Source organism: Rhipicephalus sanguineus, chromosome 7 (assembly GCF_013339695.2).
Source record: "Rhipicephalus sanguineus isolate Rsan-2018 chromosome 7, BIME_Rsan_1.4, whole genome shotgun sequence".
In the NCBI taxonomy this organism is placed as follows: Eukaryota; Metazoa; Arthropoda; class Arachnida; order Ixodida; family Ixodidae; genus Rhipicephalus; species Rhipicephalus sanguineus.
This window is the reverse complement of record NC_051182.1, coordinates 9,488,691-9,503,952: the sequence shown is the minus strand read 5'-3', so window position 1 is coordinate 9,503,952 and position 15,262 is coordinate 9,488,691. Positions and strand designations below refer to the sequence as shown.

Sequence of the window (15,262 nt, the reverse complement as noted above, 5' to 3'; positions counted from 1 at the left end):
ATACTTCAAGCTGCAATTTGTTGGCCTTTTTTACAGACTGCGCAAGTTTCTGCAAGTTCATATCTAGCAACAAGGCAACAGCTTGTTTTTTCTAGCAACAAGGCGAATCGACAAATTGTGCAGCAGGATAAGCACAATGTTAGTTATGTTCATAACTATGTATGCTCTATCACCAGTGTTGTCTACTCCATACCCCTGTCTTGCAATCGTGTATACGTGGGCCAAACGGGACGATGTCTAAATGTTAGACTTAGGGAACATTATATTTCTCTGAAAGGCCACTCTGGCCTTCATTTAGCAGCGCATTGTAAGAAATGTGGCTGCTCACCGCTCTTCAGCGACACTTCTGTGCTGTTCCACCACGAAAATCAGGGCGCGTGAACTTGTTGAGGACGCGCACATTCACAAGCAATCCGAGTCTTTCCTCAGTGTTCCCTCCGTTGCTTTTCATAAAAAAGAGTTATGTTATCTTGGTCCTGTATGACGGGCGTGCTATGGTTGATGTGCCCTGGCTTTTTGTTGATATGTGTCGCTCTTGGCTTTTTCTCCTCCCCCTTTGCCTTTTCTTGCTTTTTATCCTGTCCTTTATACTGCCTTGTTCTTGCAACAAAGCTTCAGTTGATAGTCTGCGCCTCTTTGTGCTTTCCTCTCTTCTTGTGTTACCGTTTGTTTTTTGCGCACTTTCATAATGGATCATTACCAACTTGCCCAACTTACCACTCTTCTGCAAAATCGAACGCCGGGACAACCAGCGTAAACTTAAAAAAGCGCTACCGCCGTAGCAGCAAGCGAAACTTAGCGCCGCGTGAGCGTCGGTGTTTTCTGCATTGCCGCTTGGAAATTTGGGCTAGGTTTGCCCACGGCCGCTAAATAGAAAAAGTCTTTTTTTTTTTATTTAGCGGCCGTGGTTTGCCGAAGAGCGCAAGTGGTATTCTCGAGCATACGCATTTTTGATACGATCACGTGCGTTCGCAAGATCGCGCGCCCCGTCAGCAAAGAAAATTGTCGCGCCGCTAACGGCTTAACAAGCTCAACTCTGCGCATTGCATGTTACAGTCGCGGTACAACGCGATGCGAAATCTCGCGAAAGCGACAGCTGCTCGCGGCTATCGCGTACTACGTCGCACACACGCACTGATCAGTTTGTGTTCCGTCTTAACTTGAGACATGCAGCGATGTGTTCGCCGCCACTCTAATTGCACCATCTCACACGGCGGAACGGGCTTTAGAAGATAACGCCAGGCTAATGACAACCGAAGTTGAAGTCCCCAAGCGCTCGCTTTGCGATCCGTCGAGTCCTCACAAAGATGGCGGTGAGCGCGCATTGTCTCTTTTTGGCGTCTGATAACTAGAAACCTTCCAGATATCTTGCAGAACATATTTGTCCTGGCACGTTCTGGCGACCCGCGGGTAAGGTAGAACTGTCCGGCCAGAGAAAAAAAAGTCACAGTTTCGCCGCAAGAGCGAAGCAATGAATGCGATAGCAAGAAAAGCGGCCCGTGATGGACGCGCTGCTACGCTGCAGAAACAGCTGCCCCCCGGCAGCAACTGCCGCGTGAGCAGACAGAGGAAGGGCAAGGTTCTCCCTGCGCAAATATAAGAAGAAGCGAGTTCGCTGACGACTTTTAAATGCGTCTCGCCGCGCTCCTCGCGCCATCTCGCTGGTAATGAAGAAACGCTTAGAAGCGCCTGCCTTCTCTGAGTCCTGCCAGCGGTAAAGGGTGTGTATAAACGCTCGCCGTTAGCTACCTGAAGTGTCTGCGTTTTGTGGCGTAGTGGTTAGCGCCACGCGCTGCGGAACGAGAGGTCGTTGGTTCGATTCCGCGGCTCAGAAGCATTTTACAGCGACAGCTGTTATGAGATCATTTCAGCGGCCGTTTTTGGTGCCGTAGTTGTCCGCCGGCGCCGGTGTCCGTAACCACTATCGCTCGAAATAAAAAAAAAACGAAATTAGAAAAAAATTCCAGGATGGAACGGGGTTTGAACCTGGGCCCTCCGCGTGGGAGCCCAGTATTCAGCCTCTGAGCCATGCCGGTGCTTGAATCTGCTTTGCAAAAAGGTCCTATACAGGCTTCATGTCGGGAAGGAACTACAATAACATAGGCAATATAGCGTGGTATAAGAGTAAAATAAGCACCAAGCGTCGCACAACGCGAATTCTGTAACCAGGCGTCACACAATGCGAATTGCGCAACGAGAAGGTTGTTGAATACTTCCAACCCAATACAATGAGCTCCGCCATAATTCTTCATCGTCATCAGGCACAGCATCAACAATGTGCGCATAATGCCTTACATGCGTTTAGCAGGTACCACGGCTCTCCGTAGAATGACGAAAAATGGCATAATGCCTGCTTTCCTACTTCTCAAACCTTACAATGATTTATAGCGTAGTGGGTTCCTCGCAAGTGCACTTGTATTGGTTGCCAAGGAAGCCCATAAGCGCATGATCCATTTCCTCGGGGTCGCAAAAAAGTTCTTCGCCCCCCCCCCCCCTCTCTCTCTCCGACGTCAACGTATGTTATACAGCATGGCGGGAGAGGGAAATAGCGACCGGGCGTCACCCAATGCAAATTCCATAACTGGTGGGCCGTTTAAAACTTCCAACCCACTACAAAGGGCTGAGCCATAATTCTTCATCGCCATCAGTCGTCGCGTCAACAAATTGCACATAATGCCTTACAGACGTGTAGCTGGTGCCTCGCTTCTCCGCATAATGACGAATAATGGCATAGTAAGTGGTTCCCAACTTCATAAAAATTGTGATTTATGGCGTAGTGGGTACCTTGCTGGTGTACTTGTATTAGTAGCCCCAAGAGCGCTTAGAATGGGCTCCAGAAACGCCGGTCTTACAGCTTTCGCTGTGACTGTGCTGCGGTTTCAGCGCAGGCCTGGCGTTTTTTCTGAGTAATCTTTCTTTACTTTTATATATACATACATACTTATATACAGATACGGTGCATGACGACGGCGACGGCAAAACCCAGCCGAGACTGTCCATATAGTTGCTATTGCAATAAAACTATAATTGCTATCGCAATAAAACGCAATAAAAGTGCGCCGCGGGTGGGCGGAGCAACCCGAAAATGAACGCGCTCTGAGAGAGAAGTGTGGAGGAAACGACGTCTTATCAGCCATATCCACTGGGCACAATGGCGGCGTTGGTATGGTTACGTGGCGCGGCGTGTTGTGTAACGGCGGCGGCATGCGCGTCTCTGTATAGATCTCGTGGCGGACTGGAGGAACGGCAGCATCCATTCTTAGCGCCGCATTGTTAGCTCCGCAGCGTTCTCCCAACTGTTGCTGTAGCCATGGGTTCTGAACACAAGTGTGTGGAAGGAGTGCGCATCTACATACTGTGCTACGGATGAAGGACTTGCAGTGTAATAGGTCATGGTACCAGCGAAATAGGCGACGGGGTCGAGATGAAGAAACACCCTCTCGTCCCCGTCTCCTATTTCGCTAGTACCATGACCTGTTATTCTCGAAACCAACTAACCCAACTTTCCGCCTTAACTGGGGCTCTTCGATTTTCCACTTCTGGCTACCCGCGGGCTACCAGAACCAGCCAGAGCGCGCTCGTTTTTCTCGGGTTGCTGGATGGATGGATGGATGGATGGATGGATGGATGGATGGATGGATGGATGGATGGATGGATGGATGGATGGATGGACGGACGGACGAATGTGCTCAAAGTGCCAAAAGTTTGCTAAGAAATGCTTCGCACTTGAAAATAACACATGACGTTGAGTAAAATGTAAGTGTAAAAGATGCAGACAGTGGCTGAGTGTGCAATTGCCTTGGGCGAGAAGGATGTTCTTATCACTAATTATCTTTCAGGTTGGCTTCACTGAAGAAGTTGTGGAGCGGGAGTGCGCCTATGCCATGGAGTGCATCCGCAAGGCACCGCACAATGAGAGCCCCTGGAACTACCTGCGTGGTGTGATTGACGCTGCAGGAGGTGCCGAACGGCCCGAGGTGCAGGACTTCTGCAAGAGCCTCTACGAGGGCAACTGCCGCGTAGCCTATTTGCTGGCCTTCATGGTGGATTCGCTGGCTAGTCGTCTGGAGAACGAGCCAAAGTTATTAGAGCTTGCACTCAAGCTTTGCCGCGTGTTGGCACAAGAGCAGGACGTCATTCGACGCGAGTACTGGAATTTCATGGCACGTGACCTTGAAGCCCAGCACAGACGCAGCGAGGGATGACGTAAAGGTTTAATTGTGGTCTGGCTAGTGCGTTTTGTCTTCAGCCAATGTTATTTGGGGGAAAGTTACGTTGACACAAAAAGTGTGTATGGTTGAAAATTAGCTGCTGTGCCTGTTAAGGCTGAATATCAAGGATTACCTTTGTACTGCAGTGGTATAATTACAAAGGACACTTCACACCACAGCTTCAGATATTGCAAACAGTGCTGAGCACTGTGCATAGAAAGTTGCATGACATGTATTTGTACTGCAACGACCATTCTGGGGTTTTAGCGCGGTGGGATACATTGCAAAGGAATAGAACATAATGGCACATAATAAAGATGTACCGGTTACAAAATCTGCATAAAACTGGCGAATCACTATGAAAATAGGGTGACGCAACCGTTAATATGGGTATTATTTTTGGCCCTGAAGACACGGCGAGGCGACCACACTTGCGGCACAGTCAAGACGAATCCCCACAACCGATGACGAACACCACATGACCATGAACAGGGAGTAAACTCGACTTGCTGCGCAACCAGCAGGAAGGAAGGAGGGAGACAGGAAAGAGCGCTGTCTCCCTCCTTCTTTCCTGCTGGTTGCACAGCAAGTCGAGTTTACAAGTATGAACCCACTAGTCTGCAAAGAAGTATTCATCAACATGGAAACACTGCTTTCAGCAGCAAAGTATGTTTCAGTTATCAAGAAAGGATAAAAAGAACTGTCACAGGTCTACGCGAACAGTATTGCTGCTATGTTTATTGTAGTCTCCTGACTTTTCGTCGAAGAAATGAGTAAAAAAAAAAAAAACGAGTTTCAGCGTAAAGGCAAATCAATTAGTTTAATACGAACAAAAGTAGTGTAAGCCCGTCGATACGTTTTTCAGGAGACTGTATAAGAATGCGTAGGAGCTGTGAAATGAAAAATATTATAAAATGAGTTCTAGTGAAATGCACACTTTATGTCAGTGCTTTTGCATGAAAAAAAAATCGCGCAGTGTTAGCTCAGATATTTTTTCACGGCTGATCAAGATAAGGCGAGTAATAGACCTTTTTTCAAGCAATCCCAGAATGCCCTGCGAGCGTGCAGAGCACGATGGGAAAGCCGGCTGTTCGGCTGGTCGTTGCCGCTGAGGAAGCACAAAACGAAAACAACACGTCGCTGCTTCTTGACTATCCTTAAATGGTAACGTGACTATAGAGACATAGAGTTTGGTACTTTAATACCTAGAGGGGAATCTGGCGCTAGTGTCTATGCGGTCTCCTTCAGCGGCGCTTGAGCCACCATGGGAATGATGGGAAGGACAGGCTTCGGATCTGCTTCGGATGGCTTTCGTTCTTGAGATTCGCGACGCTTGTTTGCCGAGTGTAAAACAAAGTGTTATGAAGTTATTTCCAATTAAATCTTGCTTCATTCTCTTGCACGTAAAGCTTAATGCAAAAAGCTTGCGTGACCTGAGATGGAAGTGAAACCTGGGCAATTTCAACCACAAGGGTATGCATTGCTCTGCAGCTGTGTTCCAGATTTGGCATCACGATATAATGAATTATTTTTTTTACAACACTTGAAAACAGACACGCTTGTTACCCCCTCGAAAGTACGCAACATCTATTGATGGAAATAACAGTACTGTATTGAGTGACAAACACCTAACGTGTCGTCTGCTGCGATGTAAGGTGTGTCTGTCTAAGTGGCCTGCCCCCAACGCATCTCTCGTTTTATTGTGAAGTCGAATTGGAGGAGCGTGACGGTGCTTCTACTTAGCTTCACCGTCGTTTTGCAGTCGATTTGAACGAGTTTCTTCAATACGCGCTTGTAAAGAAACGTGAACTCTGTGCAGTATTCTGCTCTGGCAGCGGTGAGTGCACGACGCTTTGCTAAAACTGTCAAATACAACCTGTAAAGCTGCAACGTCGCAGTAAACCAAGAGAGCTAGTGGTCCTCAGCCTCTTTGAACAACAAAGGCACTGCTTGAGTGCTTTGCAACGCACGCCACTACCGACGCTGCGCGAAGAACGAAACTGAAACTATAGAAAAAGATCTGTAGACAGTTCGCTAGCTAACGCTATCCAATCCGAAGCGTGTACTTCCCATCATTCCCATGGTGCCTCAACGATCGCAGCGCCAGTTTCCTCTCTAGGTTATTACAGGAAACTATGACTGCACATATCGGAACGCAGCTGCATGAATCGCTACACATGAAATGTGAAAGTCAGTCTAGGCGTTACCGAGCACACATATGTAGCAGCTACGGCATGCGCGTCACGGCGTGCCGGTATCGGGAAGATGTACTATCGTAAGCAATATTAGCTGGAACACCGATTAGACCTTTTTCAACCGATCCCAGAACCCCCCGCGGGCGCGCGAAGCACTATGGGAAAAGTGTGTACGGCGAGCCCGCCGGCTGTTCCGTCGCTCGCTGCTCGTTGGCGCCGTTGGAGCACTAAACGAAGAAAACGCTTCGCCGCTGGTTGACTATTATTAAATCCTAAGTACTACACATGTCTGAACGCACCTGCATGTATCTCTACGCATGAAATGCGAAAGGAATGATGCGGTCAGTGTAGGTATTACCTATCGGATGTGTACCGGATGTAGCAGTTAAGCAGCATACGAGTTATCACGTGCTGATAAATGCAGTCAAAACGTGCTACCGTGAGTAATGTGAGCTTGAACACCGAATTTGTATTTATTCAATGATTACTTGTTCACAAGCCGCTATGGCATTTAATATCATAGCGGCTCATGATCGGGTTTAACAAAACTGTAGAGAGCTGTTACAATGTTCAGTTATACAGATGATTATTTAAATTTAATTGAGAAGTCACGCGCTGTACAAAGAAGTGAGCACATTCTAAACGTGTTTAAAGAAAAAGGGATGGGACTAGAATTCACATGCGAGATGCCTTGCTTCTGATAATTTGGAGTTTCTTGATACATGCTTTTAAGTTTCACTGCGGAGCATGTTTGCGGGCATGCAGTACAGCCCGCGTTCAGCGAAATCGGTGTTTAATTTCGCGTCAGCGCATTCGAACATTGTTAAACGAGGAATTGTGATATCATGATTAAGCACATCATTGGAAAAATACTTTCGCACATTAGATGAGCAGTAGTTTTCAGCTGCAAAGTGATCAAAGAGGCGGGATATCCTGCGTATTGCTGTATCGGTTTGCGAAAGTCTGTTGTCATGGGAAAGAAAGATTAACACGGACGTCCTCCATCCGTAAATAATGAAGAAACTAGAAATATTCCACATATGTATAAGAAGTCGCATGGCCTGAAGAAGGTGGAAGCGATGTGTGGGTGAAGGTTGTGTCTGCCGCCCCAAATAAGTTTAGTCGCATTAAGGTCGCAGAAGTCTGCGATGGGCAAAGAAAAATGCAGTCAGAGGCATGCCAATTGTTTTGTAGATTGTGTAGGAGTTAAGCGCAAATTTTTCTTTCTTGTGTCCACATGTACATCAGCCAGATTGGTTGATGTATTAATATGCGCCTCAGCGAGCTTCGAAATTCATTGAATGGAGCCGTCTCATCTCGCATCGCATTTTCAGTCATGAAAATGTAATCCTATCTTCGAAAGCACAGTAATTTTGTACTATCCACCTAATCGGACAACCCGGGAAATTTCGAAAGCACATTATGTCACAAATAACGCCACACTTTGTGTCAGTCAACCTTCTGAGAAGTTACAAGACGAGGAATTCAGCTTTATTAATCGACTGTAAGCACGCGCCTTGGTTGTCTGACTTTTTGTGCCTCTTTATGACACGCGCGACGCACTCCCATTTCTGTATATATGCTTTTTTGTCACGCGTGCAATAAACTTTCAGTTGTGTGTGAGCGCTGGTTTGTGCATTTCCTACCTTGTACTGCTCCTTTCTTTTTTCGCCCTAAGCATTATTCCAACCTGTAGGTATAGCACGAATGAAGGTTAGTAGGCACTTCTCGTTCGTTACATATAGGGTGGGAGCGACGCGACGCAATGCATGTATCTCATTTCCCCAAATGCCGACAACACTTTCTAGTGTACTCTTTAAATATCAGAACATGACACTGTACTCGTCGACAGTGTTCATGCACGTTGATTCCAAATGCATCCGCGAATCATAGACTGCTCCTGCACTTCATAGGCAACCGAGTTGTATTTTTTTTTTTTTCATTTATGCCGTAAGGAGCACTGGCGCAAAAAAAAAAAAATAAATAAGAGGTGACGCTTCTGAGCCGCTCAACTGGTCCAACAGTGGGACAGATGGAAATCGTCGAGAGGTCGTCGCAGCTAAACACTGAAGTTCGTGATTGAATTGAGCAGTAACAAGTTGCACCTTGCCAAATTCACTGTGTCTAAGAAGTGCTGGCACGGCGCAAGCGGAAAGCTACAGCGCAATTCCCGCGTGCTCGTCGCAGCGGCTGCTGTGGCGTACACACATTTCCCATGAGCGCTTGCGCGCCCGCTGGTGGCGCTCGTGTGCTTGAAAAAGGTCTATTCAACGGATATTCTGTGGGGAAGCTAAGGAAACGCCGGAGCATGTTCTGATTGAATATGGAGGTATCCAGCCAGCTGTGTATATTTGGGCACGACCCTACATGAAGCCTTAAGTTTTAGGGACCTGAACACACCCGCGATAGAAATTAGTAAGAGGCGGTTACAGTATTGGTCGCAGAAAACTAGAGAGAAAGGAGAGAATTAAACAGCGGGAAAAATAAGGTCATTCTGCCGTGAAGGGGCGGGCTGTGAAATAGTTTTTTTTTTCTAGGGTAAGATCGATTTCATCGAAGTAGACAATGCATTAGGCCAACATAATGAGGAGGAGGAGGTATGAAGTTTATTAGCAGAAACCAGATGGTTTAGGTGGCCTCCCGTGAGAGGACGTCAAGGGCTTGCCTCGGAGAACGAAAATTTTGTTCGTCGTGCCTGGTGGCAGACATGTCACCGCCCCGTTATAAAGGGCACGCTCATAGCATCCATCCATCCCCTATTACGAGCACGGGCATGCCTCTGTGGTAGAACACCCAAGGTAAATGGTAGCAAAGCTTCCATAGAAGCCCATATACGTTCAAAAAATGGCTGCTCATCAGGTTGGATGGATGGGTGGATGCTATGAGCATACCCTTTATAACGGGGCGCTGACATGTCTGCCACCAGGCTCGACAAGAAAAAAAAAGAAAAAAAAACTTCCTTGTTTCATGTTGGCCTAATACCTTATCTACATGATTAAATTGATTAAATCTATGTTATTATACCAAAAAATATAAATTCACGTCCATCTCTCTGCCTCTTAAGGCAGAATGACCTTATTTTTCCCCCATTATTTATTTTTGTACTTTATCTCTACTTTTCTGCCACCAATACTCTAACCGTCTCTTACTTATTTCTATCGCAGACGTGTTCAGCTTTCCATTGTTGTCCCTAAAACCCAAGGCTTCATGTAGACTCGTGCCCATTGGGCTTAGCGCCATCTGTGTGAGAAGGGAACACTACCGGCGGAACAAAAAATAAAGCGTATGTGACGCAATATCCGGTAAAAAGTGAGGTCATTTTGTTGGCACTTGCGCGAAATTTGACCTCAAGATATTTTTCTTAGGCCCCTGATCGCTAAGGACTCGCGCTACGGCGAGCCGGCAACCCCTTGGCGAATGCGCTTGACGCCAACGCTAGCTTAACTAATATCGACCCGTGACTAAACAGTGGTGTTTAAGTGTACCGCCGTTCAATTCGCCTTGGTTTTACCAGGAAACTTTATTCTTGGAGCTTTTATTCTGCGTTCGTGTCATTTCCACAGTGTGAATAAAGTAGGCAGCAGCGTACCTCTCATGTTTGCAGCGTTGCTTATTTGCTTCGCACATGCGCAGGGGACTTAAAGAGCGCATTGCATGTGTGCTTCGGTTCTAACGAGAAGAAATGACGCCTAGTCACGCCAAAATAATGATATTTCAGTTTTATTCAATGGTCACAATAACGCAGTTTCATGACACCCTACACAATGAGCAACAAATATCGTAATAAGTACAAAAAGTGCGTACACTACGTGCGCTATGTTCTGCCTTACGTTACGGTAAATTAACCCTGCGTGTAACGTATCAAGACATGCGAATTGTAGCGCGGCAGATAAGTTAGCGATCTGCTCACCGATAGCGGGAAATAAAGTAGGCACCGAGTGTTCACGAAGCAAACCGGGCAGCAGGAATACTGATCCATGAAAATCCAGCAAGCACAGTATGCACACTACTCCGAACCGTTGCCCCTGTGTCTTAGCTAGAAGAGCGGGCTCGCCAGGCATATACGCGTGTTGCTATTGCATCTTTGGAACACCGCATCGTTTCCGCGATTACCGAGGAAAGCGTTTGGCGTGAAATGTTAGCCGCGTCGTGCCGTTGTCCGTTGAACACCGTAGCCAACACGTCCACCAACGATGAAACGCACCTCGCAACTTCGCGCACACCAAAATCAAATTCTCACCACAATAATTCACAGAACGCATGCAAGTGCGAAACACCAGAACACGTGAGGGGGCATGTCGCCGCGCGCAACTCTTAAACGACGATACATTGCAGACTACCGATCGCAGCGCTGCAGGTGGATTGACCCTGTTTGGGCTTCACTTTCTGTGCATTGGTGCTGCGGCCGTTCCGAGCCCTCCCCTGTTCTAGTACACTCCACTTCTGTCGCGGGCTTCAGCTTTCCATAGTTGTCCCTAAAATTCATGGATGGATGGATGGATGCTATGAGCGTCCCCTTTATAACGGGGTGGTGACAAGTGTGCCACCAGGCTCGACAAGAAAAAAAAAACCCTTTACTCTTCTTTTTCTTTGTGTTGGCCTAGTGTCTTTACTTCAATTAAAACTATCTTACTCCGGAAAAAAAAAACTTAAGTTTTCAGCTCCGTTCTCTGCCCTTTACGGCAGAATTTCCTTATTTTTTTTTCCAATATTTATTTTTGTCCTTTCTCTCTAATTTTCTGCCACCAATACTCTAACCGTCTCTTACTTATTTCAATCGCGGGTGTGTTCAGCTTTCCATTGTCTCTAAAACACAAGGCGTCATGTAGGCTCGTGCCCATATGTACACCTGGGTGGATATGTCCACATTCAATCAGAACATGCTCCGCCGTTTCCTCATCTTCCCCGCAGCACGTGCATTGTTCTTCTTCTTTACTGAATCTCGCTTTATAACTACCCGTTCTAAGGCAACCCGATCTCGCTTCAAACAGTAAAGCGCTTCCCTTTGAATTATCATAAAATGCCCCGCTCCTTATTTCATTTTTGCCCTTTCGGTAGTTACTCAGAGCCGTTTTTTTCTCCGTAGCTGCCGTCCAGTAAATCCTCTACGCCTCTCTGACTTTTCGCTTAACGCTCTTTGTTGACATATTGCTTACACTACCAGCCGTATATTTACTAGTGAGCCTCCTAGTTCTTTTTCTCCACTGTGTGTCCTCGCTCTTCCTATACATATAACGGAGCACCTTCTCTGCCCATCTACTCTCCTTCATATTCCTTAGCCTTCTTCGAACCTTATTTTGTTCTGAGCCTACCTCGCCTCAAAACCTGCCCATCCCATATATCGCCCTTTACAACCTCATTTGTCGTCTTCCCGTGAGCACCAAACGCGAGGCGTCCCACAGTCCTTTCATTTACATCCATTCCCGATTGCACCTCTGCCCTCATGCACACCACTGAGTTCCCAAAAGTAAGCCCCGGGACCATTACACCTTTCCACAGACCTCGAAGCACCTCGTACCTATGTATCCCCACAACGCTCTGTGCTTCATTATTGCAGCATTCCTCTTTCCTTTTGCTGCCGAGGCTTTTTCCTGTACCTCCATATACCTGTCACCCTCATTTATCCATAGTCCGAGGTACTTGTATTCGCTCACCCGCGGTATTTCTTGGCCCTGTATTGACACCGCCTGATCACAAGGATCATTGAATGCCATCAATCCACATTTTGTTACACTAAATCCTAGTCCTAGAGCTTCCCCTTCCCTTCCGCATATATCCGCCAGCTGCTGTATATCCTCTCGACTGTCAGCAAATAAGACAGTATCGTCAGCTTAAAATAATCCTGGAAGCTTCCAAGTATAGTGAACTAGAATATACTCTAGTGGCACGACCGGCCGGGCTCCCGCGTCCTCTTTTTACACGGACGCCGCAAAGATGGCGCCACTGCTACATTTCCTAGCAGCTTTGGCTGCGTTGTCGGGCCGTCGCGGGCCCCTTCAGAATTGCAGCTGCGGTTAATTCTAAAGCGTGTGTTTGCTTTCTGGTTCTTACAAACATCAAACAGCCAGGTTGCTCACTGCATGACTCAGTGGCTTTATTTTGGCCAAGTACACATATTTTTTCATATTTACCGCACGCGCTCAGGACATTCGCTAATCAGTGATCGCTCATTATGGGCATACAACCCTATTTCATTATAGTTGTGGTGCAGGCTTATTATATTGGAGTTCATGGTTGGGGATACAGTGCTCATATCGAAAATAAAAACGGACACCACTTTGTTAATTCTGATGATTAAAAGATGACTAAAAGATTACAGCTAGGGCATATGCAGAAGGAGGTCCCGAAGTCAAAGACTGGAATGGGACATTATTTTCAAACTATACACAAAAACTATGCTACAGCAGTTTATATATGCAGAGTGCAAAGAACAATAGCTGGTTTTTAGCATGAATAATATAATTAGGGAATATAAAATGTACGTAAAATGTGTGTAAAATAAAGGTACAGGAAGCACTGCGCGACAGTGAAGATTTATAAACCTTGCAAAGGACATGAAGTACAAAGGATAACTTGGAGATGCATATGCATGACACATAATGTAACAGCATAAATCATGTGGCACACATATACTGGAAAGGACATTTCCATGACAAGGATTGTAAACAATAATATAAAGTGTTACAAGACAAACAGGCTAAATCAGACTAGAATAAATTTTAGGACACTGAAAGTATAGTGATGGATATATGGGCTGGACAAAATATATGGGCTGGACAAAAGACATTATTTTAGCCAATGGCGTCGGCAATGGGGTTCAAAAGAAGCACTTGAACCCCCCCCCCCCCGGCAAGCCACACCAGCGCTTTCCCTCCCCGACCCCTACGTGAGATGGACAACAAAAGATTAGACAATGCATGATCGATTACAGTGCTGGAGCCGCCAAGAACTGAGCAAGCAGGGGTATTAATAAGACATTCGTAATTAAAACCATGAAAACGAGATGAATAACAGAGTTCAGGGATGAGTCAATTAATTTATGTAAATAACACATGCTTAACATATTTTTCTGTTATCTGCAGATAACCTTGCCCATTATTTGTTCGCGAGAAACAAAAAAAAAGTCTGAACCTGAGGAAGAAAGTGATTGGTAAAGGCAACCAAACATGAAATTTCTGTTATCGATGTTGAGAAAGCTAGATTATATAAAATTCCAACCAAACTGATTCGCAGTTTTGAATATTTACCGTGAGGTCGTGTCTATGTCTGAGCAGGATACCTGACAAGATACAGACAGCTGCTCCACCATGGTCCGTGCGTGAAAATGCAGCAGAACACTCCAAAACTTGTAAAGTAATGAAATTGTAGCCGCCGACGAAGCGATTTGCGTGATTCGGGCAGCCGCGCTGTGGTGAACTACTGCGCTGAGTGACACGTGCCGCGCGGCCGCTCCGGCGCGCCTAGGAAAAGGCGCAGTGGCGCCACGAGAAGTCCTAGCGGCCGTCCGTGGCGTTTCGGACCGCCGAGAGAGGTGGCGCGGCCTGCCGGTCGTGCCTGTCGTGCCACTAGAGTATATTCTAGTTCACTATACTTCCAAGGCTTCATGTGCAGCGCTTCATGTATAACGGGGCGGTGACAAGTGTGCCACCAGGCTCGACAAAAAAAAAAAAAAAACCCTTCACTCTTCTTTTTCTTAGTGTTGGCCTACTGTCTTTACTTCAATTAAAACTATCTTACTCAAGAAAAAAAAAACTCATTGTACAGCGCCATCTGCCGACAATCCCATAAGCTCAATCCGCCATGTTTTGTTGAGCGCGAAAACGAAACCGGTCGCATACCGTAGCCTTTCAGGTGCTAGCTACTAGTATTCGTTCTGCGATGACTTCCCAATGCTTCGTACGCTGTTCAGGCAACTAGGGAGCCCTGACAATGCCTGGAACAAGGTAAGACTGTTTTTTAAAACAATTTATCAGCTACCTGAACGAAGAAAAATAATGTGCCGACGCACCTGTCAGGTTGGTCTAGTGGTTACGGTGTTCGACTGCTGACCCGCAGGTCGCGGGATCGAATCCCGGCCTCGGCGGCCGCATTTTCGGTGGAGGCGAAAATGCTAGAGGCCCGTGTACTTAGATTTAGGAGCATGGTGAAAGGACTGTCTACCGCTCGGAAGAACTTTTCTGATTGTGGTGAAAATGAGAAGATCGTTCGTCACGTCGACGGCAACGAGCATGATTTTGCCCCATAAAAAAGGAAATGTATTTTTAATCCGATGTTGAAAATTGTGAAAGAATGACTGCTAGCGTCACCCAACAGCGATGTGGTCAATCTACTACACTGCAAAAACTGTCCTTTAGATTCCTTCAGATCCACGAACAAGATCTACGTAGAACTTACAGATGGCTCTCATTATATGGAAATAGGGAGTACATGTTCGTAACTGCCAACGGATATATTGCTTTATTTTTATTTAGGGAGAGAGTGTTCTAGAGTCCTAAAGAAAAAGAAAGTCCTAAAAGTCCTAAAGTCGAAAAGTCTTAAAGTTGACTGCGCTGTTAAGTTATTTTCCAACCAAAGACCGTCACGTGGCTACTTTTCTTGCGATAGCAATTATATCGGCACTCTCGACGGGTTTTTGTCGTCGCCGTCATGTTCAGTATAAAGTCCAAATTGATAACATCCCACCGCGCATCGTAGGTTCTACCCGTGAGTAAAAGCTCGCGAGCAGCGGCGACGATCGCGGCTGATGCAGAGATCAAACGAGCTGGCCTATCTGCGTCACTCGGAGGGCGCATGCGATAACACCCGCCCCCCCACCCCTTTTTAGACCTGCCGTCGATGCTGCTTAAGCAGAAACGA

General features: G+C 46.5%; 1 protein-coding gene across 1 annotated transcript in view; it reads left to right on the top strand.

Annotated features, from left to right (window-relative positions):
- The window catches only part of LOC119399282 (protein farnesyltransferase/geranylgeranyltransferase type-1 subunit alpha), a 98,513-nt gene extending 90,484 nt beyond the window's left edge, over positions 1 to 8,029 (top strand). The window contains exon 3 of the mRNA XM_037666099.2: positions 3,840 to 8,029. Within this exon, the coding sequence (XP_037522027.1) occupies positions 3,840 to 4,205 (366 nt within the window). The 3' untranslated portion in view covers positions 4,206 to 8,029. The remainder of the gene's footprint in view (positions 1 to 3,839) is intronic.
- Positions 8,030 to 15,262: the final 7,233 nt, after the last annotated feature.